A 27,171-nucleotide genomic window follows, 5' to 3' on the forward strand; every position below is an offset into this window, starting at 1 on the left:
TTTGTCATTCTGTTTTGAAAGGCAGATCAAAGAGGAATAAAGAGTAACTTTGCAACAGCAGGAAGAAGATTGAAAAATAAAACAATTCTGTTGGCCTTCCCAGAGAACAGTCAGAACTAAATTGAATGCACTACAGCAGATTGAGCCCAGCAGCACAACATAGCAAAGATATAAATTTTTAGTAGAAAAAGGGAGGGCTACTTTTAAGTATATGAACACTTTCCTTAGCAATAAGAGGTCTTAGTAGAAGAGAAGGCCACACTCAAAACATGATGGGAAATAGAAGGAAGCCCTGCAAAGAAGCTCTCCACATCTCTGTGCATACATTCACCCCACCAAGTAAAAATATAAATAAAAATTCAGACACATTCTTCCCTGTCCAGTGGGAAAATTGGAACAAGAAGGGAAGAACAAGCAAAATATTCCAAGAACCCCACAGACAAAATAATTGCTAACAATCCACATTGTTTAAATTGCCATTTTTGGCAGAAACAAACACCTGTAAAAAGGGCAGCATCAGGTAAATCTTAAACTGCAGTGATTTCAAGTCACACCTTGCAACTAATAAAAGGTGAAGAAGTCATGCATTATTTCATCCAGTTCAGTTACTCAAATAGTAGCAGCATGGGTTCCTTTAACACCAGCACTTTGCTTTTGCACATTCTTCCTACTACAAGTCAGAGCATCTCTACGCCACTACAATGAACTTCTTGCAGAATACAAAATCTCATGTTATAGCAAATTGTCATATAAGTAATTTAACAGTGTAAAAATAAATCCTTTGGGCTGAACTACTCTGCAGACCATCTGTTTGGACCATATAGAAAACAAGTTTTTCTAGGATGACTACATCCTATTTGAGTAAAGCCTTATCAGTGAGAAAAGTTTTTTAAGACTGAGTACTCTGTGAGTACTCTTACTCCAAAGCAGATACTTTTTTCCAAGGTATCCACTATTTGCTCTCAAAGGAGACTGCTTAGAAGTGAGGCAAAGAACTGGAAAACATGAAAAGTTTATAGTCATCTGCTTTCCCAGTAAATTGAAAGAATGTGTTCAGGTTGAGCAGGCATTTGAAGACTCCTGCAAGGCTGACAGCTACTTCCAAAATGTCCAGAGTGTTTGTCCTCTCATTTCTTACTGTCATCACCTCTGGTACCATTTTCTTGTTTCTTTCAGTTCCCCCAGAATGGCTCTCAGTGTCCCCTTGGACAGGAAACAGTTAGAAAATCTGGCTCAAATATGTTAACGATGCAATGAAAGAACATTGCATTTCATCCCCAATATCACAAATTTCTTGGTAAGGCATGAAACATTTTAATTTGCAGTTAATCCTGCTAAAATTAAAAGCTTCCTTAATAACTTAGTTGTCTTTAGATCAAAATTCTTATTTTATTTAATCTTCAATGTAATTGCAGACCGTATCTTGTTTCTGAAGTAGGATTTATGGTTAGGTGTCAATTCAAAGAATTTGTGCTGCCTTGATTTTAAAGTTTACTTCCATTTAGAGAGATGTTCAGGTTTGGTTTTGTTTGTTTTTTTCTGTTGTTGTTTTTTGGTTTTGGTTTGGTCTTGGTTTTTTGGTTTTTGTTTGTTTGTTTTGGTTTTTTGTTTTTGTGGGGTTTTTTGGGTTTTTGTTTTTTGTTTTTTTTTTTTTTTTTTTGTTTGGTTTGGTTTTTTTGTTTTTTTGGGGTTTTTTTTTGCTTTTTTGGGTGAGTACAGATTGCTGATTAGGGTTTGGGTTTTTTCCCCCCTACTTTCATTCGCCCTACATCCACATAGCAAAAGCTTCTACCTATCACTGACTTCTTAAAATAATACCTCAAACCCAAACCAATGTGCACTTTTCTTTATTTACCAAACTGAAGAACTGCAATTGCCTCAAGTACACACTTCACCCAAAGAAAACAGCTTTCAAATGTACAGTGAAATTGAGTCCCAACTGGACATTGTGTTGTACAGTTTACATTTCACCATGGTATCATGGAGAACTTGATATAATCTCTATATATACATTTTTAAACACTCTTCCCTTTAATTTCACTTGAAGCCTAGTAGGGAAGTACTGTAAGCCTTCCCATAGGTTTCACAAATGGAGGCAGAAATTGCACCCTGTGACAGGATCCCAGTCCACCCAAATTTCCAGAAACCAACCCTATCAGCAGAGAGCTGCAATCATTCCACACCAAACACCCAAACAACTTTCCAGAAGGAAACAGACAGGCTTCCTTAATCCACACCAGCATAGAACTGGTCTCATCATAGTTACAAAGTGATTGAGATACCACCATTCATGAGGGGTCTTCAAGCTAAAGCTGGAAAATCCTCAGGATCATCAGGATTTGGAGCAACAAGCTGCACCTATAAAGGAAGAAGAGAAGTTTTATAAAAATGAATGCGTTTCAAAAGTATCTGACAGCTATGTAACGTAATGTAATACATATTTTACCCTAAAAAGGGTTCATTCTTCCACTCAAATGCTACTACTACTAAATGCTACTTCTACTCAAATTGTATCCATCACTATCATCAACTTTTACCTCAGAACTTATGACTACTATAATTTTTCAGTGTGAACGTTTTTATAATGCTGCCTGGAGAGGACCAGAAGGTCACAAGTTCTGCAGCACTGAATGAATAAAAAAGTAAAGCAGTCTCAAGGAAAATACTGCATATTTTTAGAAGCAGAATTACTATATTTTTATATTCTAGAACTACTGAACATGTTGGGTTGCAATTTTAATCTCTCTAATCTGTTACTATAAAGAACTTTTCTCTTCCACATTAAATAAATGCATCAACATTTCCATATTACTCTGAAAGTTCCCAGTCCTAAAGCATTTTAGTCGCAGTAATGCTTCTGTTAGCATGAAGAATAAAGATGCCATTTTCAAGTGTGCAAATGCTTTTTTTCCCCAAAGGAAAAGATAAGTGGAAGCTTTTTATAATGGTTATATTGAAGACATGAATCATTCTGTAGGATCACAGATTTACTGATCTCATTGTCAGTAACCAAAGTACTACTGTATCACACTGAACTTTTTCAAAGAGATGCAAGCCTTTATTTTAATTACTTCCCAATTTATATCAAAACTCATTGCATTTTTTCTTCTAGATACCATTAGAGCATCTAGTACTCAGACCTTTTGAAATATACGTTGTTGGGGGTTGGTTCTCTCCCTTTTCCCTCTGTGGAATTTTCCCCATTGTCATGCTAAGATACCTGTTGACTGGGCCCTGGTGACAAGGGGGAGGGGAGGGAAGAGGGAAACCCCTCAATATCCAAACATCCAGAAGAGGAAGTGGAAAGCTCTGGCTCGCCCCATTTCTCCTGCCGAGTTTGGACAAGAAGGACGATCGCCGCCTCTGTCCCATCCCTGCCATCCCAGCGTCGGGAGCCATCCTCACTGCTGTCAGACCCTGCCCTGCTCCCTTCTCCCTGTAACCTGCCACCATCCAGCACTCTGCTGAGCACCAGGACCCACACCGTGAGCGGAGAGCTCTCTCTCCATCTCTCTCTCCCCCTGGGACAGCTCTGCCATCACCCCCAGCCCTCCTGCAGCTCTGCGGGACCCGCCCGCCTCCAGCACCGGGAACTGCAGCTCAGGGAAAAGGTGCCTGCAGCCAAAAAACACTGGGACTGAGTTACTGTTCTGTTTGTGGGTAATTTCATAGCTGTTGTTGTTCTTGTTTGTCTTGTTAGATATACTAGTAAAGAACTGTTATTCCTACCCCCATATCTTTGCCTGAGAGCTCTCTTAATTTCAAAATCATAATAATCTGTAGGAAGGGGGATCACATTTTTCAGTTCAAAGGAAAGCTTCTGCTTTTCTTAGCAAACACCTGTCTTTCCAACTAGGACATACATGTTAAGAGTTGTGAGCCTGAATCATTATTTAATTTCAAGTAATATAATGTGGGCCAGGAACTCAATATGCAGGACAACATACTATAAGACAGGAATTAGAAATAATTCTGCCACTACAGAAATCCAAATTCCACACAGAAAGGGCTAGACACATACAAACACCATCAACAAGAGAAATAAAAAATCAACAAAAAAACCCAAATAAACAACAAAACCATAAAATCCATTACCACTACTTCCGGTCGAGGCCTTGTCTCTTCAGATCTTCTGCCACGACCACGACCACCTCGTGCTCCTCTTGATCCACGGCCAGGGTAAGGAAGACTCCCAAAATTAATATCCAGCTGAGAAGTTATATCATTCACTGGTTTTCGAAAGACATGAGAATCATCTTCAAAGTCTTCTTTTTGCAACTAGAAAGAAGATATGGTTAAAGCCTACAGTTTCCATGTATGAGCTTCTCCCCTCCCAGATATACATTCACACTTATATTACAGACTAAGCAGCAGATGAACCAAGATGGCATCTGTAGTACAAGGCAGGCCTTAACTTGCACAGGATTTTAACATAGATGAGGTAATTGCAGCTTCCCAGATTCCTGGGATAGCTCTTTGCTGGGTCAGAAATTCCTGGCAACAAAAGTTTCTGTACCAACTCCATAAATACTAAAGAGGTTTGTCAGAAAAATAATGTAGGAGGTTTTCAAAGGGACTAGAGCATCAGATCTAAGCTACTCACTCCCACAGTTATCTGAAAGTAATGGATACAAGGCCATACCAAAGCTACTTAATCAATGTATTCATCTTCATGCCTGCAGTTATGAGATTACTGTGGTTTTAACTGTGTGCTCCTAATAGCTAGTGCATGTCAGAGTACTGCCCAGCATAACTTTAATGAGGACTGTAGTAATGATAAAGTATGACTATGTTAACTCATCCCTTACAGCAATGAATCACTTATTCAGTGTCTAATTCAGGGATTTCTCTTGCCTATGTTACACAGTTCCTGTATCTCCTGTTCTGTATTCATTTTAACAAGGTCTCTTGATACTACCAGAACAGAAACTTTATGGGCAAAAGGAACAGAAGCTTGTATGTACTCTTCACACACCTGTATTCTCTCTTCAGAGTCTGTGGAAAGTACTCTCCCCACCTCTACCACTACCTCTTGCAGAAAAGAAAGAGGGAATAATGGCAACTCTGACCTGAAAATTCTCACTAAAAAGAACGCAGACTCAATGATCTAAAGTGATTAAGCAAGTTTTGATGTTAATATAACTAGCGAAAACATATGTATTCATAAATGCATGTAGACCTCAAGGAACAAAAATTCCATTGCGCTAGACTATATGCACATATATAGTGACCCCCAAAATCTGAAATCTAAGTAAGACAGAATCTGAAAGAAGCTTCCCCTCTCTCCTCAGAACTAGTAGTAGTTCTCCCCAAAATTTCAGTCTAAATCATATCATGGAGTAAAATTTAGAGGAAATTGGGAAGAGGTGCACAATACAGCACCACAAGTTCTGCAGGGTTAGTTGTAAGAAGCAGGACCTGAAGTAAACATGCCCTAAAAAGAAAAAATATTATTTCCAAGTGCACAATGAGATACAAGCAAGTGTATATTGGCAAGTAAGCTAAACAGGGTTCAAACTGAGGAAAATAAGTGTATAGTAAACCAAGTGTATAGAAGTGTAAAGTAATTTACAGAAGTAAAGAAGTGTATTGTAAACTAAAAAGTTTCATTAACCAAGTTTTTTTAGCAGCATTACCAGAGACCTATATGGGTGGCAGCAGCTGAGCCATAAGATAAAACAACTTGGTATTGACATGTTTGCATAGAAAATAGGGGCGGTGATCTGAGACAAAAAAGATGAACACACAATTTAAAGCCAGTTTTGGGGCACAAGCCATTGCAGTGATAAAGTTTAGGTACTGTTTTTCTGCCTATTCAGATTCTACTACAGCTAGTAGAAAAAAAAACAGAGACCATTTCCTAACCCTGGGCATAAAGGAGAGTTTAGAATTCCTGGGGCAATGCTTACATCGTAACTATATTTTGACTTGTGAATCACAACTGCTTTCGAAGGTACAGTGGATTCTGGCTTCCGGATGTTGAATTCAGGCTTTGGTCGATTCCGTTGCTGAAGATTTTTCCACTCGTCTAATGTCATTTCTTGAACTACTTCTTCCATTGGTTCTCCTTCAGCAGGTCTAGAAGTTTACAGTTTTAAAGTAAAAAGCATTAGCTTCCAGCATTCCAGGACAAACAAGAACACTTACCTCCAAACACTAAACAAAACATTTTAGAATGTTTAGAATTATTGTCAATTTCACTTATTCCCCACAGTAACTTGGTATGGTAGTTTGACATTAATGTAACTTAGAGTAAATATTTATGTACTCTTTGAAACTAGTCGTACAAACCAATGCCATTTGCATCCTCTTGTATTAGTACTTATCCAGTCTGATCCTGAATTCAAGCACCTAGACTCTAGACAAAATCATTCTGCCTTTTGATCTGGCATATTCTTAACCCTACAGTTTAACAGTGGATCTACCCCTAGCAAATATAGCCACAGTAAAAAAAAAAAAAAAAAAAAAAAAAAAAAAACCAAAAAAAAAAAAACACCACAGAGCAATTTTAAAACACCCCAATTGCATGGTTTCATTGCCTTGTACTGCACAATGAAGATATGAGATGAATTCATGATGTTGATTTTTGTCATCAGAAATTATCATCATATGATGATCACATCATGGGATCTCCCAGGTAATTATTAACATTTCCTTTGTTATTTTCACAAGATGCTTCCTTGAATTTTTTTTGTCAGATGTAGTAACAGACAAGCAGAGAATATTTATCACTTGGCAAAACTGGATTAGCCCTAGTCAAAATTTCATTTGTCACTAAGTACAATAATATATGTTCTAGAAAAACATATCGAATATGCCAGAGGCTGCCTTGCATATTTTTGCACTGCAAAGATAGAAGTTTTTATGTTTGTAAGACACACTGAGATAAGATACATAAGTAAAAAACCCTTATCTTCCACTGATCACTGCTTGAGTACTCTTCTGCCACTTTGCTGCTGCTGATCATGACAGGCCTGCCCAGGACAGCAGCTTTTAGAACACTAAAGGTGTACCTTTACTGATACCTACAGAAAGCTATTTCCTACTAACCAGCATCATAAACAGAGCACAACTTCCTGAATCACCGTAACTGTCTGCTACATAAACAAGTTAAATACTATGAACTACAGGAAAGCCCACATTGATTACTCCAAGACACTTGAGAAACCTTTTCTCCTTACATAGAAAACTGCTATGCTTTACCATAGCAGTTGGACCTAAGTATTTCCGTAACAATGTTATAGCAAGTCCCTTCTTTAGAACCTGTCGAGTGAGAGAATACTGGATTTGGTTTTCCTCATTCAGTCATAGTTCCACAGTCCTACCAAATAATTACAATTTCCCCAAAGTGAAGTTACAGTTTCTTAGGTGCAAGTCGGAATATTTTAAAGTGGAAAGATAGAGTCAAGTGACAATCAGTGACTGTGTGTACTTTATTTTTAAAGTTATACTAGCAACCTATTAGAATACACAATTTTTTTGGAACTGTTCTGTACATTATAGAAATAGCCTATATAGGAACAGGCCAGGTCCCTCTTACCTGATTCTGCAGCAAGCTTTCATATTTCTTGCCAGTCAAAATTAGACAGTACTTTTCTAAGCACTCAGCATATGACTGGGAGCAGAACTGAACACTAAATCAATCCTTAATTTTAGTTCTAGGATTAACACAGTTCTAAATTCACTTCACAGAAGAATAACATATACAGAAGTCCTGTACTACACGCCAGCCATCTGACATGCATTTATGCCCTGTTATTTTTAAAATTCCAGCTTTATCAACCAGAAGTTCACAGTTAAAAGACTGGTAGGCAGTCTGTAGTTCCATGCTCATTACAATCTGAAACTGTATTAGAAGGACTGTTAGGGAAAAACAACAGTTTGCTGAGTTACACAAAAAAAAGGATACTGGTGAAAGAAGTAGCTACTTCTGGAAAAACACCAAAAGATACTCTTGCATCTATAAGAGCACTAAGAATACATAGCACCCAAAACATTTCACTTAGTTGTCCTCAAAAGTAAGAAGCCAGATAACTTTTGATCAATTATCTGAAGCTTCTGATTTGGGAATAAGCGTTAGAAAAACAAGACTAAAAACACTCAGAGGAATTACAGAGAAACATAACATAATAAAAGTGTCTATATTAAACTAGTTTAATTTTTTCCTAACCCACTATCTCAGTAAATTGCATATCTGAACTTTGGGAAATCTTTTTTCCTCCTCTCCCATGAACCCTTCATGACATTACAGAGACACTGTTTCAGTCCTTGGCAAGAGGTGCAGAAAGATACAGAACTGATAGCCAGAAGTACTTGAGAACTAGCTATCAATATTTCAATTTTCAAATGAAAACTAAGAATGTGAGTGGGAGTTTAGCAGTGTAAAACAGTATTTACTGCATCTTCTACGGCACAAAGATTGCACAAAAGAAGAGCAATACTGCAAATGTTCAAGAACACTGAATAGCTAAGCATTCAGGGTCACAAGATGCTAAAGTAACCCAGTAATTTGAAAACAAGCAATCACCAGAAAGTCACAAGAACAACTAGAAACATATACTCAGGCAAAAGTATCAGCCACCCAAACGCAGAAATAAGCATTAATAAGGCAGAAGTTCTGAAGGAGGGACCCCAACTCCCCAGACTGTGCAGAAGCATTGCAGTCAAGCAGCTGGTCCTTCTTCAACAACATACTATGTATGTTAAGGAGCCACATCAAAAGTTTTGTTTGGAACAGATGTTACTGTTGGTTGGGTGGAGCAACATCTCATCTGAATAATGTCTTCTGCATGGGAACAGGTAAGAAGTCTGCAATTGCACTGCAAGACACAAGCCTAAAACACATGATGTACATGGGAAGCTTCTAAAGATGTGCAAAGGAAATATAAATAATGCTAAAAAAAAGTTTACATATCCATGACATTAAGACAACACATCCAGGAGGACAAAAAAAAAAAAATTAGAATAGCAGCTTCTATTTTTCTAAGTAAAGAAAAGAAAGTAAGGAAAGTAAAGAAAGACCATCAGGGGACATTAAAATCTTAATTAGCAGAGTACATTAAAATCAACAAGACAATAAGAAGCTACAATTACATTGATCATGCCTTGGGCCCGAAAGACCCCATTCAGGTCTAAATTGCTATGATCATAATATAACATGAGGACGTTTGACCACACAGCAACATGATCTCTCAAAAAGCAAACACAGCTATTGCTTTGGAAAGTACACACACATCAAAAGCACCCACTTGCCAATTCCAAAGGAAATACCTGTGGATTTACACTGCAAATATTTGTTTTTTTCATCTGCAAAATATGGTTTTGGTTTTTATTGCAAAGGATGGTTTTAACTGTTAGGTTATGGGCAGTACAAATTTGTTTTAGGATGTCAAGACTCGCAAGGGGAAATACCTCTGAGTGAAACACAGCAACAGAAATCTGCATGTCACATTTTGGACAGAAACTCAATTGCAGCAAGTTACCTTGGGCACAGAGCCAGCATGGAAGTGCATTCTGTGCATTATTTTCTATCTTTTAACTTTACACATTTTTAGTAACTACCAGGTGTGCCTTTTCATTAATCAAATTAATAAGCTCCTCAGCACACCAGCAATCATGCTCACAAAGCACTGCAGACAACTAAGCACAACCTCTGGACATGAACAAACTGAATCCACACTGGAAGTCCTACCAAATCACTAAAAGAAAGCCTTCAGTAATGGCTCCTACAGCTTCAGTGTCTCCTATAGATGGCAATAACCCTTTAACTATGCCTTGATTGCTGTGCATACAGTAAACAAAATACCTTTTCTTTTTACCAGAAGAAAGGCAGATGAAAAAGAATGTTATTTAGCTCAGCTATTCAGCTATTATTTTCATATCATTAAAGAGAATGACAGGAAGTCTCTCTCCAATCAGTTTTCGTATTATTCAGCTGCACAAAGCACATGCTTAGCCAGCGTTTATCAAGAAGTCAGTGACATGAAACTTTCCTACCAAACATTATTTACAAGAGCATTATCACCAGCTATAGAAAAATTTAAAGTTAAACAAGGTAGGATCAAACAACAATTATACAAACTACTATGTAAGAAAAAAACTGAATCAAACACTCATGGAGGTCCGGCTTGATCTATGAACAGTATGTCACCATTAAACAACAACAAAGAACAATAAACAACAACAAAACTTAAAATTAAAAAATGAAATAAATAACTAAATTAAAAAATGAAATAAATAACTAAAATATCTTGAAAAAAAATTGTTAAAGCTTCCTAATATGTAACCACAATGATACATAGCTCCATAGCTCCATTTCCACTCCATAGGAAAACTATCATATGAGAAAAAATGTAAGAAAACCCCACAAGATTAAATACAAGCTCTGCAAATACTCTTAGGAATAGGAATTTAATCTCTCATGTATTGTACTGAATAAAACCAAAGAATCTGTTTTGAACTGGTCAACACAAGTGTGTTACATTGTTAGGACTGTGAAGAAAAGCTCAACCAAAAGCAGCTATGAGTAAAGTTTATTCTGCACTGCCTGTGTATTTTATACAGAGTTAGGGTTAGGTTTTGCTTTTTCAGCAAAAAAAACCCCTATGTTAGCATGCAGTTTGGGATTATATCACTAGAGATAAACATTGCTGATAACTCAAGAAGATTTGAGGATATGGGGAACAACAACTTGATTTATATTATACAAGTATTAAAGAAACTCTTTTCCTACAATACTCCACAAATAGAAGCTCAGGAATGGCAAAACAGAGTCCTAAACACAAGACCCCATAACTTGCAGAAGCCCATAGAACCTCTTTTCCAGAGTTGCATGGAAATTAGCCAGTACCACATCAGAAAGCTACACACCATCTTCACACAGGTTATTCCCGACTTCCAAGAGTACATTTTTTTATTTGCAATTTGAAACACGAGAAAGAGAATGAGAAAAGAAACAAACCCAGGTCTTCAATCTCCTTCTCAATGCAAGCACACAACAGCAATAAAGCAGTAGAAAATAAATGGTTTCCTTGTAGTCACTGCATTTTAGAGTAAAAATGAGAAAGATCCTAGCAGCAGCCTAAGCAAACACACAACACTTTATAATATTGAGGCTGTAGCCAAAAGCAGAAGGCAGCCTAATTTGTGTTATCTGGACAGCAGGGGCAACCTAACCATGTAAATACATCCTTTAAATACATCCTGAAGCCTGAACACCATATCCTACAAGCTTTTGCTTTTAAACATTAAAACAACAACAACAATTCCATCTTGTTAAGGTGTATGCCATGCAACCATCCCTAATGACATAGGCACTATTCACACAATGTCTCCTGTTTTAAAATAGATAGGGTCACCAAGATGACACCCCCTAAAATATAAGTGCAGGAAGACTTTTGCAATCCATGTTTTGAATATAGATTTGTAAGATTTTGGGACAGTATTTATTGCACTGAAAGAGTACACTGTGAAAATTCTTGTACTTGTAGGTTACTTGCTTTTTTGAACTATTTGAATTTCAGTGGGCTATGCCTAAATTAATTTTTTAAAAAAATTACAAACAGGAGTAAAATCTCCAGAAAGGCTCCCAGTCTGACTGAATACCTAGTGATCTGTCAGAAAGATGAAAGAGTTAAAATTAATTGGCAGATTTTACCAGAGGCCTTTTCCACTGTATACACTTCTCATGCCTTAAGCTCTACAATGAACTGATATTGGGACATATCTACAAAGAGCTTGAATTGAAGTAGAAACAAGTACAAGTGTGAAACAAGTAAAGGTACCAGCAACTGACAAAACCAAAATTTTTAAAAAGCTGAATAACTGCTTTCATATTTAGCTAATACAGTGCATTTTTGCCAGTGTTCCTACACTGCCCAGGTGATACAACCTAGCCAAGAAACACTTTTTCACTCATAAGTCGTAAGTCCTCATTTGAGGACAGATTTCCCCATGTGTTTACACCTTTACTATATATAAAAACCTACTCCAAAATCGAAAGAATCAAAGCTATATCAACTGAACTTCTTACCACGTTAAACAACCTGAACATATAAAACAGGTTTTGTTGTCTAGTTAGCTTCATAAGTAAGAAATGAACCCATATCACTAATATCTGGAGATGCTTCATGAGGTAAAAGAGGCTTAACAGCAACAGAAGTGGTTGACATACTGCACTGACCATCTTTCACTCATTAGGAGATATGCAACACATGCTATTTAATTTTAAGTCTATCTACTTAGACAAGACTGTCCAGTTATTTTTCTTAACCCAGTGTTCATTTATTTGCTGTGACACTGATTTGAATGAAAGCCAGAAGATAAAGGGCACATTTCTTTCTCAATTTCTCTACTTCTAAGGCTCACTGCATTTCCAGAAAGTTTTTCCAAGTTCCACTGTGGTCTCTCATGAATAGAGGATATCTGCATGATATTAGTGACTGGTGAATACAGAATAGGTCAGTGTATTTTAAATGTGTTTGTACAATTGCATGGGCACCTTAAATACCTTTTCTCAGAGAATGTCAAAAAACCATAGTAGTTTCTACTGTCAGACAAGTTAAATCAGACAAGTTCTAAATCAGACAAGTTAGAAAGGTAAAACATAATATGTAGCTTGCCCTAAAAGTATTACCAAACCTTAGGAAGTTAAGCATCACTGTGCAATTAAATGCAATCTCCAGCAATCTCCAGCTGTATAATAAATCAAGCTTTAGTCAAAATTAGGGGCATTTTCCATATTCACAAATATAAGATAAAGTTTTTCTATTTTCAAATATATGCACTTGCAAAACTTCACATTTCATGTGTACCTCTCATACAAGTACATCAGTAAGACTTAATTGTTTCTTTTGCATTTAGAAAGAAAATATTTGTCTGACTGTACTTGCTCAGAGGCTCTCCTTCAGATCTCCCTGGCTCTTCAGGAGTTTCCACAGTCTCTTCCATATATGCAGTCTGCTCCGTCCCACTAAAACAATACGCAAACAAACCAAAACAAAACACACACAAAAAACCAAAAAAAACACAGTCTTCATGAGTCACACTGGAAAAAAAACAACAAATCAATACATTCCTTCTTTTACCAGAATCCCTTGGTAAGGAGGAAAAAAAAAAAAAAAAAGGAAAACTCTTTGATCATAAGCAGAAAGATAGACTGACCAACTAATAAAATGAGTAATATTGGGAAAAAATAATTTCTATTTCCCTTAAAAAAAAAAGCATGTATGAAAATGAAGTAATTCAATAACAAATACTAATCAAGATTAGTATTAGCTGTCAGTATAACACTGACATAAGGAGTTGCCTTTTTTCTCCTTTTTAAGAATTAAATTTTGCATTTTCTGTAACAAAGAATTTAATTCACTTGCAAATGACAGCAGGAACTAATTTTCTTTCCAGTAGCAGGCATGCATATTTAAAATTAACACCTTTTAGCTTCAGTTCATGATTAGCACAATTAGAGCACAGACATGCTCTTAGAATTGTTCAGAGCTTTAATTCTATGTCACTTCTACTGTATCACAAAAAACATTAGTATAAGTTCTGATGCTATTGAACTTAAAAAAAAAAAAACAACACCAAACCTTAACTAGGGAGAAAATATGTAAGGGCAAATAAATACCTTGTAAGTTTATGAAGTGTTCCCTGATATCCTACAGAACATAGTACAAAACTAGCTAGCAGAAAACTGTCAGTTCAGAACAACATTAACCTAGCCGTTCCTTTGAAAAACCAGAGAACCTAACCAATCTACTCTTAATATTAAATCCTGTATAAGGGAGAGACATTAGTATAACCTTTCAGAAGAATTGGGAACATCAAGACCCAAAAATTATTACATACCAAGGCTGTATTTTTCAAACTTTTAGCATGATTGTCCAAATCCATTAAGTTTTAAAACTTAGATTTCATTTTAAAATAAGATTTTATTTTTGTCAGTGAATGTGCATGTGGCCAAAGCTATTTGCTCTAATGTCAAAGCACTGCCTTTTCTCCATCCTTTATCAGCCTTCAATTAAACATTTCTAGATGTATATGAGAACCAAAGCTACTGGAAAGAGTAATGTATTGGTAGGTGCAAGGAATGGACAAAAGCCAACATAATCAGTAAGGTTTTACAAATCTGAACAGAAACAAGTACCACTAAGAGATATAGAGAACTGAATGGAAAAATCCTGGGTTTTTTTAACTCTAAGTGGCCACTAGCACATTATGCTACTGATCTTTCTAGCACTTTAAAATGTACTTCAGTGGTACAGTCAGCTAAATACTACCTTCAGAGCTACACTGAATTGTACTACAGTTTTGTAATTTAGAAATTATCCATAAAATTTCAGAAAAGAGACTGGACTTTAAGCCCAGTAATAGACTTTGAATCTTAGAAACAGCATTTTGGAGCAATTCCATTAAATACCCGAGTCCCACTTACTTGACTATTGAGAAAAGTAATAACTTATAACTTATTTCCATTAAAAGACAACTCGGCTCCAGTCAAAAGATTCTGGCAATCTTAAGTGAACAAACATCATCATGCCTTTGCTTCAATTTAATCTCACCATTATGAAGGAGCCAAGTTAAGAAAACTAGAATTCCATTAATTGCACCAATAATAGAAAGTGATGCTTATAAAGCTCAAAATGGACACGAAACTGATGAAAATGATAATCTGACATAGGCCATAGAAAATTATGATCTATAACGGGCAGAAATATAGGACATACCTTGCATCATCTTTAATTGTTCTGCAATCGCGAGCTCCACCTCCTCCCTTTTTGTCATCTGCCTTCACTCCTCTAGAGAGGAAAACAATTCTATGAATTTAAGAGGTTTTTTCTTCCTTTTATTTATGACCTCAAACTAAAACAAATATTGACATTTTGCCAGCCAACCTGGATACAGTAGAAGGGAACAGAACACCTAAAAGACACTACTGCAGTATTAACTATTATTTACTTGTATACCAAGTAAGAAACAGCACACAGAACACTCACGTTTTATCATTCCCATTTTGTTTTTCAGGTTCTTGTTTTCTTATTTGGCCAAACCCATCAAAATTTCCACTTAATCCACCACGTCTTCCTCTATCTCTCATTCCACCTCTTCCTCCACCACGACCTCTTATTGTTCTTTCATAGTCTAATCTTTCCACTGGTCTAAAAAGAAGATAATTAGTCAGATTTTTGCTTTTTATGGAACAGTTAACAAGAAAAAAATCATATTGTTATATTTGTGCCTCTATGGGACATATCAGTATACAACAGTTAATGCATAATTTTCAGCATGCATCTTTATACAGCATATATTACAGCTATTTCGGTTTTGTCATTAGAAATGGACATAAACTGAACACTGGAGAAATTATTACTGCACACAGGGACAGAAAGATCAGCAGTTATTAACACTGAAAACATTACAGAAATTAAAGAAAACATTATAAAACTGTCAAATCCTCACAACTTTATCATGCAACAGTTCCACCATCTAAACCTATATTCATATGCAACTCCTAAAAATTTCAACTTGTTAAATATCAAGTATCATGGTATGAAATAAAAACAGCCACATTCTGAAGTATTAAAGGATTAGGTGGAGTCTTCTAGTACTTATGAAGAAAGCAAAATCAATATGCATTCACTGTCCAAGCAGTAATTTCCAACTTGCAAACTCCCACATGTTCTGCAAAACTTGGTATGTAAACTCAGAAACAAACATTATAAAGATGCTGCTCTGACTAGGGGTACATTTTCAGATCTTTACATGTTTCAGTCTTGCCTTATATTTCTAACATCCAACAAAAATGTTCCAATTCAACTCCCAAAGAAGCTGAAACTACAGCTCTGACAGACACAAAGTAAGTAGTGCTGCCAAAAACCTGCACACTAATAACGCACAGATCCACTGTGAGGGACCTTAGTTCTCTCTGCGGGATACATACCGCTTCACTGAGAATTCCACTTGTCTTTGTGCTCCATAGGGACGGTGTTCTCGGAAAGATGGTCTCCATTCAGTTTTATCTTGTTTCCCCTCTGTGCTTCTGTTGCTGAACCTTTGTTGTTCTCCCTGCCTCGGTGCTCGCTTTGGGCCTACACAAGCACATGCAGGGATTACTGACAGCTCAATAGTAACAACTGCCATTACCAATCTACTGACTTAAGTGAGTTAGCTACACCTCCAAACCCAAGTCCACCAAAATATTATAAGTCCGTATAGCTAATGTTGCCAGACACTGTTTGTTTGAAAGACATGCACTTATTTTACCTTCTGTACTGATGAACCTGCTAAATGCTATGGGTTTTGACACAGGTCGGAGATTTCCAGAAAAGACAGTCTTAAAAAAAATCTCGTTTTGCTCACAAGTCATGGAAAAGGAGAACAAAAGATGTTTCTCTCATGTTTTCAAGGATCATGAAAGTGTAGTATAGGATGTGGTGGAGAAGCTTCAATAGAAAAGACTAATTGAAAGACAGCAGCAGAATCAATGGAGGTGAGGGAAAGAAAAGGACCCCTACAGACAGGTGTTTATTGTGAAACAACACACCTCCTGCCAGATAAGCTCAGTTTAGAAGCCTAAGCCTCCAGGTCCTCTAAGCTCATGGCCATAGCACCAAACAACAAGCACAGGGTCACCTCCTCACACTGCTGTTCATGAAGGAAAGCACCATTCAACAACTTTAAAGGTCTCTGAATTCAAGTGGCAGAGACCCAAAAAATAAGTAGAAGACTTCAACACCACTAATTCCAGAACAAATATATTCCAAGATAACATATACTTAAGCTTTTTAGAGTTTTGTTCAGCCACTGTTGGGGTCAAGGAGGATCAGGTTGAGCAGAATGAATGGAAAGAAATTGAGAAATATAATTTAGAAACCGAATAAACTGAAGTTTTATACTCAACCTGTATACATCTAGCAGAAGATTAAGGTTCTTATTGTAGTCCCTTTCCCATTTTCCCAAATTCTGCTCTCTACCTGGGACCAAGTTCTCCAGAAGCAAGCAAGCAAGCCCTTTTGCCTGCTAGGCCTCTATATCTAAACCAACACCTTTTTCAGACAATAGTGTTAGTCAATCAAGTAAGGAATTAGAAGACTGGTCTCAAACAAAACTGAGCTACTATTTCCACAACAAGTTACCTGTGGAATGCTGAGCAGATAACTGAACTCAGGTTGGTGGACAAGTGACAGTCCTGGCTACTGTACCTCTTTGCTAGAACACAAAGAGAAAACAGGGGATTTCATGTCACAAGATTAAGATGCAAATTAATTCACAGCCCCACAGAAATGCCCATATAAGAAGATTTTTGATAAAAGCTTAGATGGTTAGGTTGAAGTCTAATACCATTTGTAGAGAGAAAGCTTCAAGGAACTATCCAATTGATAAATAAAACTTTTTGTTATGCAGTAAGAAAAGTCCTATTTGTACAGAGAAGATAGTTTTACATGTAGTGCTAAGCGACTTCAGCTTTGCTTTTCTTTAAACTACAAACCACTTGACATAATACATTCCAGTAATTCTCTATTCTCAAGGTTTGGAGTTACTTGATCCATAGAGCAGCGAGGATATTTGTAATCTCTGGATAAAGGAACAGCTTTTGATATCAGTTTGAGTAAGCTCTTCAAATCAGAACATTTTAACACAAAGCAAAATTATAAAAGATACAGAATTGCACATGCAGTTGGGAAACATCTGCTCTACACACATCTCAACTACACTACCAACTATGTAAGTGTTAATTCTAAATTGGAATCTTGCTGTGGGAAAATGACTACTAATTTCTGACCTCATTTTAGTTATTTTGTTTGGATTTGAATGCACAACAATGCATAAAAGACTATGGTGTTATTTAATTTTGATCCTCTCATTGGCTATGAGAATCATTAGTTATCCTAAAAAGATTCCTTTGGCAAGAATGCAGTAGTCAGAGACTACTACCCATCCCTACAAACTTAGTACTAACCTCAATTTCACCTTGAGATTCAAAAAGCTCCTTAGAAGGAGCAAAACAATGCCAAAAAAGAAGATTCAGAAAAGATTAATTTTAAAAAGATAGTGTCTCATTCTATTACCCAGTACCTCTTAGAAGTATTTCAAAACAAGTCTTCTTTGCCAGACATGTCAGTGTATTACATGTCAGCAGCACTGAGCATACTGGATGGACTGTCTGTTCTATTCCAATTTCAGTGCAAGGCTATTTAATTTGATTCTAACAGGTGGTTCATTTACTGCAGATGGATTTTAAACACTAGAAAGACTATGTTATACAGGTAGTAAGTGCCACAAAAATATCTTTAATTGGTTTGACAGACATTAAGTAGTGGACTAAAGCAGTATACAGCACCTGTACCTCTCTAGTAGGACAAGTCACCCTCTGGGCAGAAGTTTGTGTGACCTGCTTGTGAATCAGTACAAAAAAGCAGCCCAGCTTTCAGCTCCACATGTGGGTATAAATCAAACTGGAGCTTGGCAGCAGTGACAGCATAAGATATACAATTTTAATCCTCTGCTACATGTATGACCAAAACAAGCTCAGTTTAATTTACACAGCTCAAGGGCCACCTACCCTTTGGGGGGCAAAAAAAACAAGGCAACAAAATCAAGACAAAGCATGAGTCATCTTGGATATCACTGATATAAAAACTTAGGGAACTGGTGTACACTTCGAATGCTTTCTTAATAACTACCTCTCCAAGTACACCCCAATTTTGTCTGCTTGCTTGTACATATAGTCTGGTACGCAGGTTTTCTTCAAACTTCCTGCCTCCCCAAAAAAAGGCTTTGGAGTTTTGTGGGTCATCTACTTGAGGCCTTATAAACTTAATTCTGAAAACTGAAGATCACCCTCTCCTAGTTACCTATTTCAGCCTCTCTTTAAAGTGGTTTTTCTGTCTTAATCTGTATCTGTAACATGTATTCACTGGAATATATGTGTCCCACTGTTCTCCACTTTACCACAGCATTCCTTGGATTGTTACTGCATCAGCCCAGTCTTTTGGCTAAGTTGACTATCACTTTACTTTCTAAACTGAGGAATCAGAAAAGAAATCTAACATTTGTTTCAACCGACCTAGCTTTTTTTTCCTCAGAATAAGCAGCTGAGCTATTATTAGAGGTAAAGAACCTGTAAATATTAAAATTACCAGGTACTAGAACTAGACAATGCTAAATAAAAAAAAAGCTCAGTTTTACAAGACATTGTTTAAATCATACAGAGCAAGCATACTTAGATAGTTTTTACTTTTCCCCCAGTAATACTTCACTATTAGTATTAGTTTTGCTAACACTGCAGCACTTAGATAAGAAGACTATCTAGAGAAATGTTTTTAATAAGTATGTAAACAGAACTTGCAACTGAAAATGCAGAACTTGTATTTATATAACCTTCATCGCTTGGTTTCCCAGACACTGGATATCTATGCATTAATAGATGGATTTAAAACAATGCAGTTAAATCCAGCCGCCTTTCCAGTGTTGCCGTCTAGCTCTCAGAAAGTTTCTCTATCCATATCATCTATTCTCAAACAAGTGAGACTTTTCCTTGAAAAGAGGTATCACTCTATGTTTTGTGGCTCTTCACTGGCCTGTACTGAGAGAGTGTGCTCTCACCTTTTTTAAAAAAAAATTAATTTTTAAAGTTTTTTTTCACGGAGAGCCTTGACTTCAGGCAAACACCACAAGAAGCCCAGCTTGCAACTGCTATCAGTGACTGTAAGCTAAAGAGAAACCTTGGTGTTTCTCCCACTCCCTAATGCAAGGAGCATTAGGATATGACTGTGGCAGCTGGCATGCAATTCACAAGCTGAGGGAGGTAACTGCTTGCAAAGAGCAAATGCTAAAAAGCGTGTCACATCAACAGAAGGCTCTCCAGCATAAAAAGAGACCTCTTACAGACCTGAGATACAGGATTACATCTGTTGCCTGAATGGATATACCTAATCAAAACCAAATAAACAAAAAAAGCACAAAATAAAACCTACCCAAACAGAAAAATCAAAACAACAAAAAACAATAACCACCCTCCCCCGCCACCCCCACAAAAAAAATGCCCTCCCCTTTCCCCCCTCCAGTTTTGAAAGACTAGGCTTCTTCCCAGTATACCTTGAAAGGAAAAAGTAGATACAAAATAGGTCCAAGGCTATGGTAGAAATACCTTGAGCAAAAAAAGCAACAATGAATACAATTGTGAGGAATTTTTTTAGGCACAATAGGGTAACTGAAGATTCCAACTACCAGGCTAGGGCAGTTAGTAAACCATTGAAATAAGTTATCTAGGCAGTGGGAGTAGAATTGGAGTCTGGAGAAAGAAAGGCTATTCCAAGCTGTAAAAAGAATAATAGGTCACATAACTGTGTGTAACATAAACTGATCCTTAAACAATATGATAGACAAACACTGTCCCCTCAAAACATTAATTGTTCTGAATTTGACTATTACTTTTAAATTATGTTATGTTTTGAATTCAGCAACTCTACTATTTGTTCCTTCCAACAGTGAGACACATCATGGTTGCTACGGGGTGTTTCACTCCAGCCAGCTATCTGTAAAGATAGCTGTAAATATCTGGAAAATCAGGCTCTAGAAACCTTAGATCTTACACTGTCCACCAATGGATCTTCATGCTATGTAAATGGAAAACAGCACAGAGGCTATGCATTGGTGAGAAACTTTGAGGCACTTGAAACTGAACCTCTACAACCCTTGCTGATGGCCCAAGAGGCCAAATTAATTGAATAAGCAAGAAAGAAAAAGCAGCCTTGCAGTGACAAGACCAGCAAGCATCACTATTTACGATGAGTCAAAATAAGCTTTTGGAGTGTGTCATGCAATGGGTGTGCTATGGAAAAAATGAGTCCTTGATTAAGCAGAAAATAGTATTTCCAATGGATTTCAAATCCAGATTCTGTTGGTAGCTATTAAGCTTTCAAGGGAAATTCCTGTAGTATACTTTTGAGCTCATACAAAAGGCTCCAACAAAATGCAAAAATATGAAACAAAATAACTCAAACTTGTAGTCAGGCAAGTTTATAATGGCCTGAAGCTTAGGAGCACTATACTTTGGGATATTGTACAATGTTGGGAAATAGCCATCACCAACATCTAAGGTTGTCATCAACAGCACTAGTGTTTGGCGAACAATTACAATCAAGACCAGCCTCTTGGAGATCAGTGGTTGACCCAGTGTGTTAAATAAATGCACAAAAAAGCTTTGAGAAAAGAAGGGAAAAAGAAAAAAAAAAAAAAAAGCATGCTCAGTGGTATTACTGAAGTATTAATTATGGTATTTTCACAGAAATCCAAATTAGAACCTAAATGGATATGGTCACATACATCCTACTCTGTACTTATTTTGCTGTTAAAGCTTTATTATATTATTTATTACTTGCAAGTACACTGTATGTGACATTACAGATAGCAGTTAAATGCTTTGAAGGACTTTGTGAGTTCTTTCTGACAAGAGTGGGTAAGCTTAATAAAAACAAAGGAAGGATTGTTGTAGACTGAGTTTAGTTAGCTGAATTCTTTTATCTAAGTAGTTTTGCTTAGCACAAGAAAAGTGCTGAAGTTTTTGTCACAAGCTGCAAATTTTCACCTTGAAATGCTGAATGAGTCGTGTACTACTGTTTAGATACAATGAAATGAGGCTCTAAGAAGTGCAAACTCGAAGATTAAGAAGACATGGTTATCATCAGAAGCTGCAACCCACCCAGATAAAACAGCTACAGAGAAAAAATGTGACAATGAACAAGAAGACCCCAAAACAAAAATCATCACTGGAGTAAGAGGTGCTTGTAAGTTGTGTGAAGTGTGCAAAGAATAGATGCATAGGTTTAAAGGATATAAAATCCCAGATATTTCTTTGTTCTGGATCCCTCTGGTGAGGCAACTAGCTTGAGCTGTCCCTGCTGCACTACCACAAAATTATTAATGTTTTTTCCCACCAGAAGCTGGATGTCAGAGACTCAGCTGTGGGAAGCCTACAGTGAACAAACTTCTTTAACAACTTTTACATAGGCAAGTAATCTTCCTTTACAACAAAACTACGTAACTGGAAAGAGTAAAAGGCAATTCAGACACTCAGGCACTTATTTTGCTATATTTTAGAGTGTAGAAGAATTAAGACTCCAAAACCAATTTAACTTTCTCCCCTTTAAATGCGTGTGTCCATGTGATTCTAATACCAAACTTCAAAATAACTAAATTCATTAATCAAAGCACAGTAATTACATGATTTACAGAAGAAGAAGAAGAGTATCCCAAAATACAAAAAAAAAAAAAAAAAAAGCTTCAGCTATTGCAAACAACACACCAAAGAGACACATGGACTTAGACTCTATCCTGCAGTATTTTGTTTTCATGTGTGCCAGTACTTACTGAATTACAGAACTGCTTACCACAACTTTCCTCTAGACAATCCTTATGACACTGTAGTTGAAAGAATGCTATCAGGATAAACTAATTAAAAATATGAAAATTACAGTCAGTCTAAGATAAAATTCAATAGAAACTTTCCATGCCATTTTAAAACCACAGCTAAAAACTCAAAAGCACAGTATTTAGGAACTATATAGAAATGTTACCAGAGTCATCATATGTACACGAAAGAAGAAAACCTTTTAGAAGTATTAGCAACAAAGGCTTACAGATTTCAAAAGAACAGAGAGTATTACTGCATGATCAACAAATTTAATTTCCCTGGACTTGTAAAGAATGCAAGCTCTGCAACTGGGCTTTTTGAATAAAGAGCTGGCAAATGCAGTTTGGTCACTGTGGCAAGAATGAACCGAGTTAACATCAAGTGGTGCAATTACAAGAGCTGCAATACCTACAGCCAGCCTTTACCCAAATCCTCAGCTACTACAGTCTAAAAATCACAAAACAACAGTCAGTAGAAGAGAAAAAATACACTTTTAAGGTCAGAAGTATAGGTTTTGGTAAACAATGAAATAGGAGATCATTTTCTCCATAAAAAACAAAGCTTAAAAAGTTGTGTCCTTACAGCTGTGTCATTTCATAATAAATAGATTGGATTCTAAAGGTCAAATTATTGCATTATTTGGCAAAATCCTCTCAGCAGATTTGCTTCAAATTGAAAATATCTCCAGAAATTTAGTAAAATCTGCTCTGAAAAACTCAGTGAAGAATTAGATAAAAAAACAAAAAAGCTACCTTACAGAACTTTTTGACTAATCCCTCCAGTCAAACATTAAAACATAATACCACAAAAAAAAAAACTCTGACTACTGTAAAGCTTACATTGCAAGATAGAAGACTAGATGTGCTTTGAGTATTTCTAAAGACCCTTTTTTACAGATTCAATATGCTCAAGAAATAATACTAGAAAAAAAAAAAGGTGAAACTTAACAAGCCCTCTTGCAGTCCAAATGAGCAAATGCCCTAGCAACTAGATAAAACAGTCTGGAGAGGTCCAAAGGAGGGTTTATGAAGATGACTGGGCTGCAGAATTTCCAAAAGAAGGCTGTGAAGGTTATGAAAAGGTTGGTGAGTCTCCCTTATGAGAAAATACTGAAGGGGTCACATCTCTTCTCCCTGGACAAGGTTTCGTATAAGCCACATCACAATACCCCAGGTACTTGAATGGCTACAATGATGAAGACTCTCTTCACAAGGATTCCCATGCAGGTGAGTGGCTACAGTCAGGACAAGTTGCACAAGGAGATATTTCATCTGTGTTAAGATTCTTTCTGGTGCTACCTTACACTGAGACAACATTCTTGGGGTTAAGCCCCCATCAAAGAAGGCTTTCAAAATGTAACTGGACAAAGCAGCAGATGGGCTCTTAACAGCTGTCTTTCCTAGGAAAGGTTGAACCAGACCATCCTTTGAGGTCCCTTCCATCATGGCCTTTCAACCCTGTCCTGTGATGAGATGATTCCAAGAACAGTAGTACAATACAGTGAATTCCACAATTTTAACTGTAATAACACCAGAACCTGATTCTGCTGTTCACCACATTTTGTGGTATTTAATTACTAATAAGAAGAATGAAGTTAGAGACAGTTATGCTCAAATCAGGGGAAAAATCACTAAGAAAGTCTAGAAATAAAGTCCTAAGTAAGGTGTGTCATTTTTCCTTTTTGTTTTTATTGAAAGTTAAGCAATTAGTTTAATAGTTTAACAATTTATTAATTTTAATAATTATTATTTATTTCCCCAAACAGAGGTGCATTCTTCCAGAAATACATCTATTATTAGAAGTTTTATGCCAAACTGTGAGAGTACAAGGACATTCCCCAGAGGCTGGTCATTCTCAACTACTAAGCTGATAGCCCCCTAACCATATATAAAATCCAGAAGTCTTCTGGTTGAACCTTATGTAACAAACCAACTTCATGTGGCCCCAATAAAGTGCTGACCCCTCCCTTCCAAAAAACCACAAGATTTTTCTCTCAACATGCCACTTACTTATTGTCAGCTACATCATCACTTGTATGTGATCTACACATAGTCCTTACTTCCTAACAAGCCCAAGACAAAGACAAAATCCAGAACAGACACTATGTTTAAAGAAGAAAGTGCATTTTTAAATATAGAAGAGGAATAACTCTACTTAAAATAGATTTTAATGTCCTTTCACTAAGCACACTACAGTCTTTTCTCCATTTTAAATTAGCCAGAAATTGAAACAAGCTGAACATGCCTGTTGCCTCTGTATGAGAAAAGTGATCTCTTAACACCAAGGCTGCAGAGAAAAGTCAAAGACACTCCACAGGGCCACTCTGTATTTCCAAGAATGAAGACACCTATAGGCAAGCAGGAGGTAAAGGATGGTCTTCACATACTACCATGCTCCTGGTAAGTTACCGATAACCACCAGAACTTTTTCATCAGAACTTAAAGACTTTGCTGTTCACTGAACAGACCCCTTCAACTTCTGCTGACAGCCACAGTGAAGTAACCTTTAAACAAAATAAGCTGTTATAGTCTGAGTATTGGTTTTACAGGACAAAGTCACATAACTGCGAGAAACCTCAAAAAGACTAGTTTCATACAACTGTCCAAAAAATACAGTGACAACTTGTTGGTATCTTCCTCTGTGAATGTGCTCATTATCCAGCACATATTTAGCACTGAAAGAATCTCTGTTCCACAAAGTGCTACAAATGCATCAACTAACTGCTGTTGGGTAGAGCATAAAACCGTAAGCCTAAGCAACAGAATTGGTAGCACTGGCAACAACTTGACAGAGCAACAATGCCAGTTCAAAGGCCTTTTTCTAGGGCATTAAAACACACTGTGCAGTAACCGTGAGTTTAACGGGAAATTCTACTACAGGAAGAAAATATCTTAATAACAGACTATGTGTTAGGCTTCATTGCTTCCTGCAGGAGAACGGGAATTTACAACTCAAGAGGGTGAAACCAGAATCTTCTCCGCAGAGATTCTCAATATCTGGAAACAATCCACCAGTTGTCAGATACTTTAGATACTGGATCCAGCAACCTGAAGCTCAACACCAGGTAAGTAGCAACGATCAGACTCACTAAGATGTAACAAATGCAAGAGCTATAGCCCACAAAGCCTCCAGCTGCAAAGAGGCCTGTGACAGACGTTTTAGCAAAAAAGCCAACTAACTCCCTCTTTCCACAAGTAATCTTACGCATCAAAACCTAGCAGCTGACCATTTCTGAATAAACACCGTCCTGAAGAGTTACCCCAGGAAATCAGTTCTTATTCGAAGGCTGGTTCACCAACACAAGTTCAAGGCAAGGTAAGCACAGATCCCTGGAGACGTTAGAACCCTGAAGTCATTGAAAGGCCAGAAAACTCAGAGGTACCGAGAATTCAAGCCTGAAAACTTCAGACACTGAAGGATACCGTCCAGGGTGACAAGCAATGCAAGGCAGCAACAGGGCGGCTAAACCAGCATCAGTGCTGTAGATGCCGCAGCGTAGGAGTTAATGCTCTTGCACTTGCCTCTTGGGGATGTTGCCGAAGTTTTCATTTACATACTCAAAGGCCTTCTCGGCTGAGAGCGCTCCGCAACATGTGTCGGGACGGTGCCCAAGCGTCACCGCTTTCTCTGTGGGGACTTTCAGGAGCGTTCACCACGCCGAGCCCACCAGGAACCGAGTTTTTTCAGCCCTACTATGACACCGCTACCCCCGCCACGCCACGGCCGCCAAGAGGTCGGTGAAGCGCGGAGCCCAGGGCCACCGAACGCCGCGCCGCAGGACCCGCACCAGGCACCGCAGCGCCGGGAGCCTCCTTCCCTCCTTCCCAAAACCGGCCGTCGGTGCCGCCCGCCCCGCCGAGGCGCGTACCTGGCTGCGGCGGCGCCGCAGGGGAGTGCGCCGGGGAACTCTCCGGCTGCTTGCGCTCCTTCTGGGTCTCCCTCTTGCCGCCGCCCACCCGGCCAGAGGGCACGGCTCTCTTGGCGACGGCCGCCGCCGCGTCGCGCTTCTTCCTCTGCTCCTGGCGGCGCTCAGCCTCGCGCAGGACGTCGAACGGGTCCGACTCGTCGTCCAGGAGCTGGTAAAAGCGATTGGCCACGGAGCACCCGAAGTTCTCCTGCATGACGGCAGCCCCCGGGCTGCCCACCAGCCCCGTCATCACCCGCTCGGCGGCCTCTCCTCTCCCCGACCGCCCCCTGCCCGCGCTCCGGCGGCCGCCGCGCCCCCGCCCCGCCCCGCCCCCCCAGGCTGCCGCTGCTGCGGGGAGCCGAAACAACGCGCACGGCGAGCGAAAGCGGCGACGGCCCGACCCAGGCACCGCCTCAGCGCCCGCAGACCGCCGCACCTTCCCGCAGCCCCGGCCGGCCGGGCCGGGCCGACCCCGCCCCGGCGGCCAATGGAGCCCCACAGCGCACCCGCCCACCGCCTGCACGCGCGACCGGCGACTAACAGAGCAGCCAATCCCGGCGCCAGCCTTCGCCATACCCCGCCCCCAGTGCCGAGCTCCGACCAATTAACGTCCAGCGTCTGAGCCGTCAATCACACCCGCTGACCAATGCGGTGCGCCGTTCTGTTATTCATCTGGTGCGCGCCCCGCCGCCGCCGCCGCCGCTCTCCACCTTCCCTCCGGTGCCCGGCGCTCCTCGGGCGCAGCCCCGTCCTAGCGGGTTCCGTCCCGTCCCGTCTGGGGATGCTTTCTAGCAGCAAGCGCTTCCAGCGGGTGCCGTCCTACAACGGTGTCGGCACGGGTCTTTCGGTACGA

At 38.6% G+C, this 27,171-nt stretch overlaps 1 protein-coding gene across 2 annotated transcripts; it reads right to left on the reverse strand.

Moving 5' to 3' along the window:
- Positions 1-1,831: 1,831 nt before the first annotated feature.
- On the reverse strand, positions 1,832-26,789 carry HABP4 (hyaluronan binding protein 4). 2 transcript variants are annotated; one of them, XM_062512791.1, is made up of 9 exons: positions 26,755-26,789; positions 26,280-26,548; positions 15,938-16,085; positions 14,994-15,155; positions 14,724-14,795; positions 12,887-12,970; positions 5,910-6,078; positions 4,096-4,278; positions 1,832-2,358 (listed from the first exon to the last, which is right to left on the reverse strand). In XM_062512791.1, exons 2-9 carry the CDS (start codon positions 26,530-26,532, stop codon positions 2,302-2,304), a joined length of 1,128 nt encoding a protein of 375 aa, XP_062368775.1. In that variant the 5' UTR covers positions 26,533-26,548; positions 26,755-26,789; the 3' UTR covers positions 1,832-2,301. The 2 variants fall into 2 exon arrangements, with proteins under 2 accessions (XP_062368775.1, XP_062368774.1); XM_062512790.1 differs by lacking the exon at positions 26,755-26,789 and having other exon boundaries at positions 26,280-26,568.
- Between the last annotated feature and the right edge of the window lie 382 nt (positions 26,790-27,171).

Source organism: Cinclus cinclus, chromosome Z (assembly GCF_963662255.1).
Source record: "Cinclus cinclus chromosome Z, bCinCin1.1, whole genome shotgun sequence".
NCBI lineage: Eukaryota > Metazoa > Chordata > Aves > Passeriformes > Cinclidae > Cinclus > Cinclus cinclus.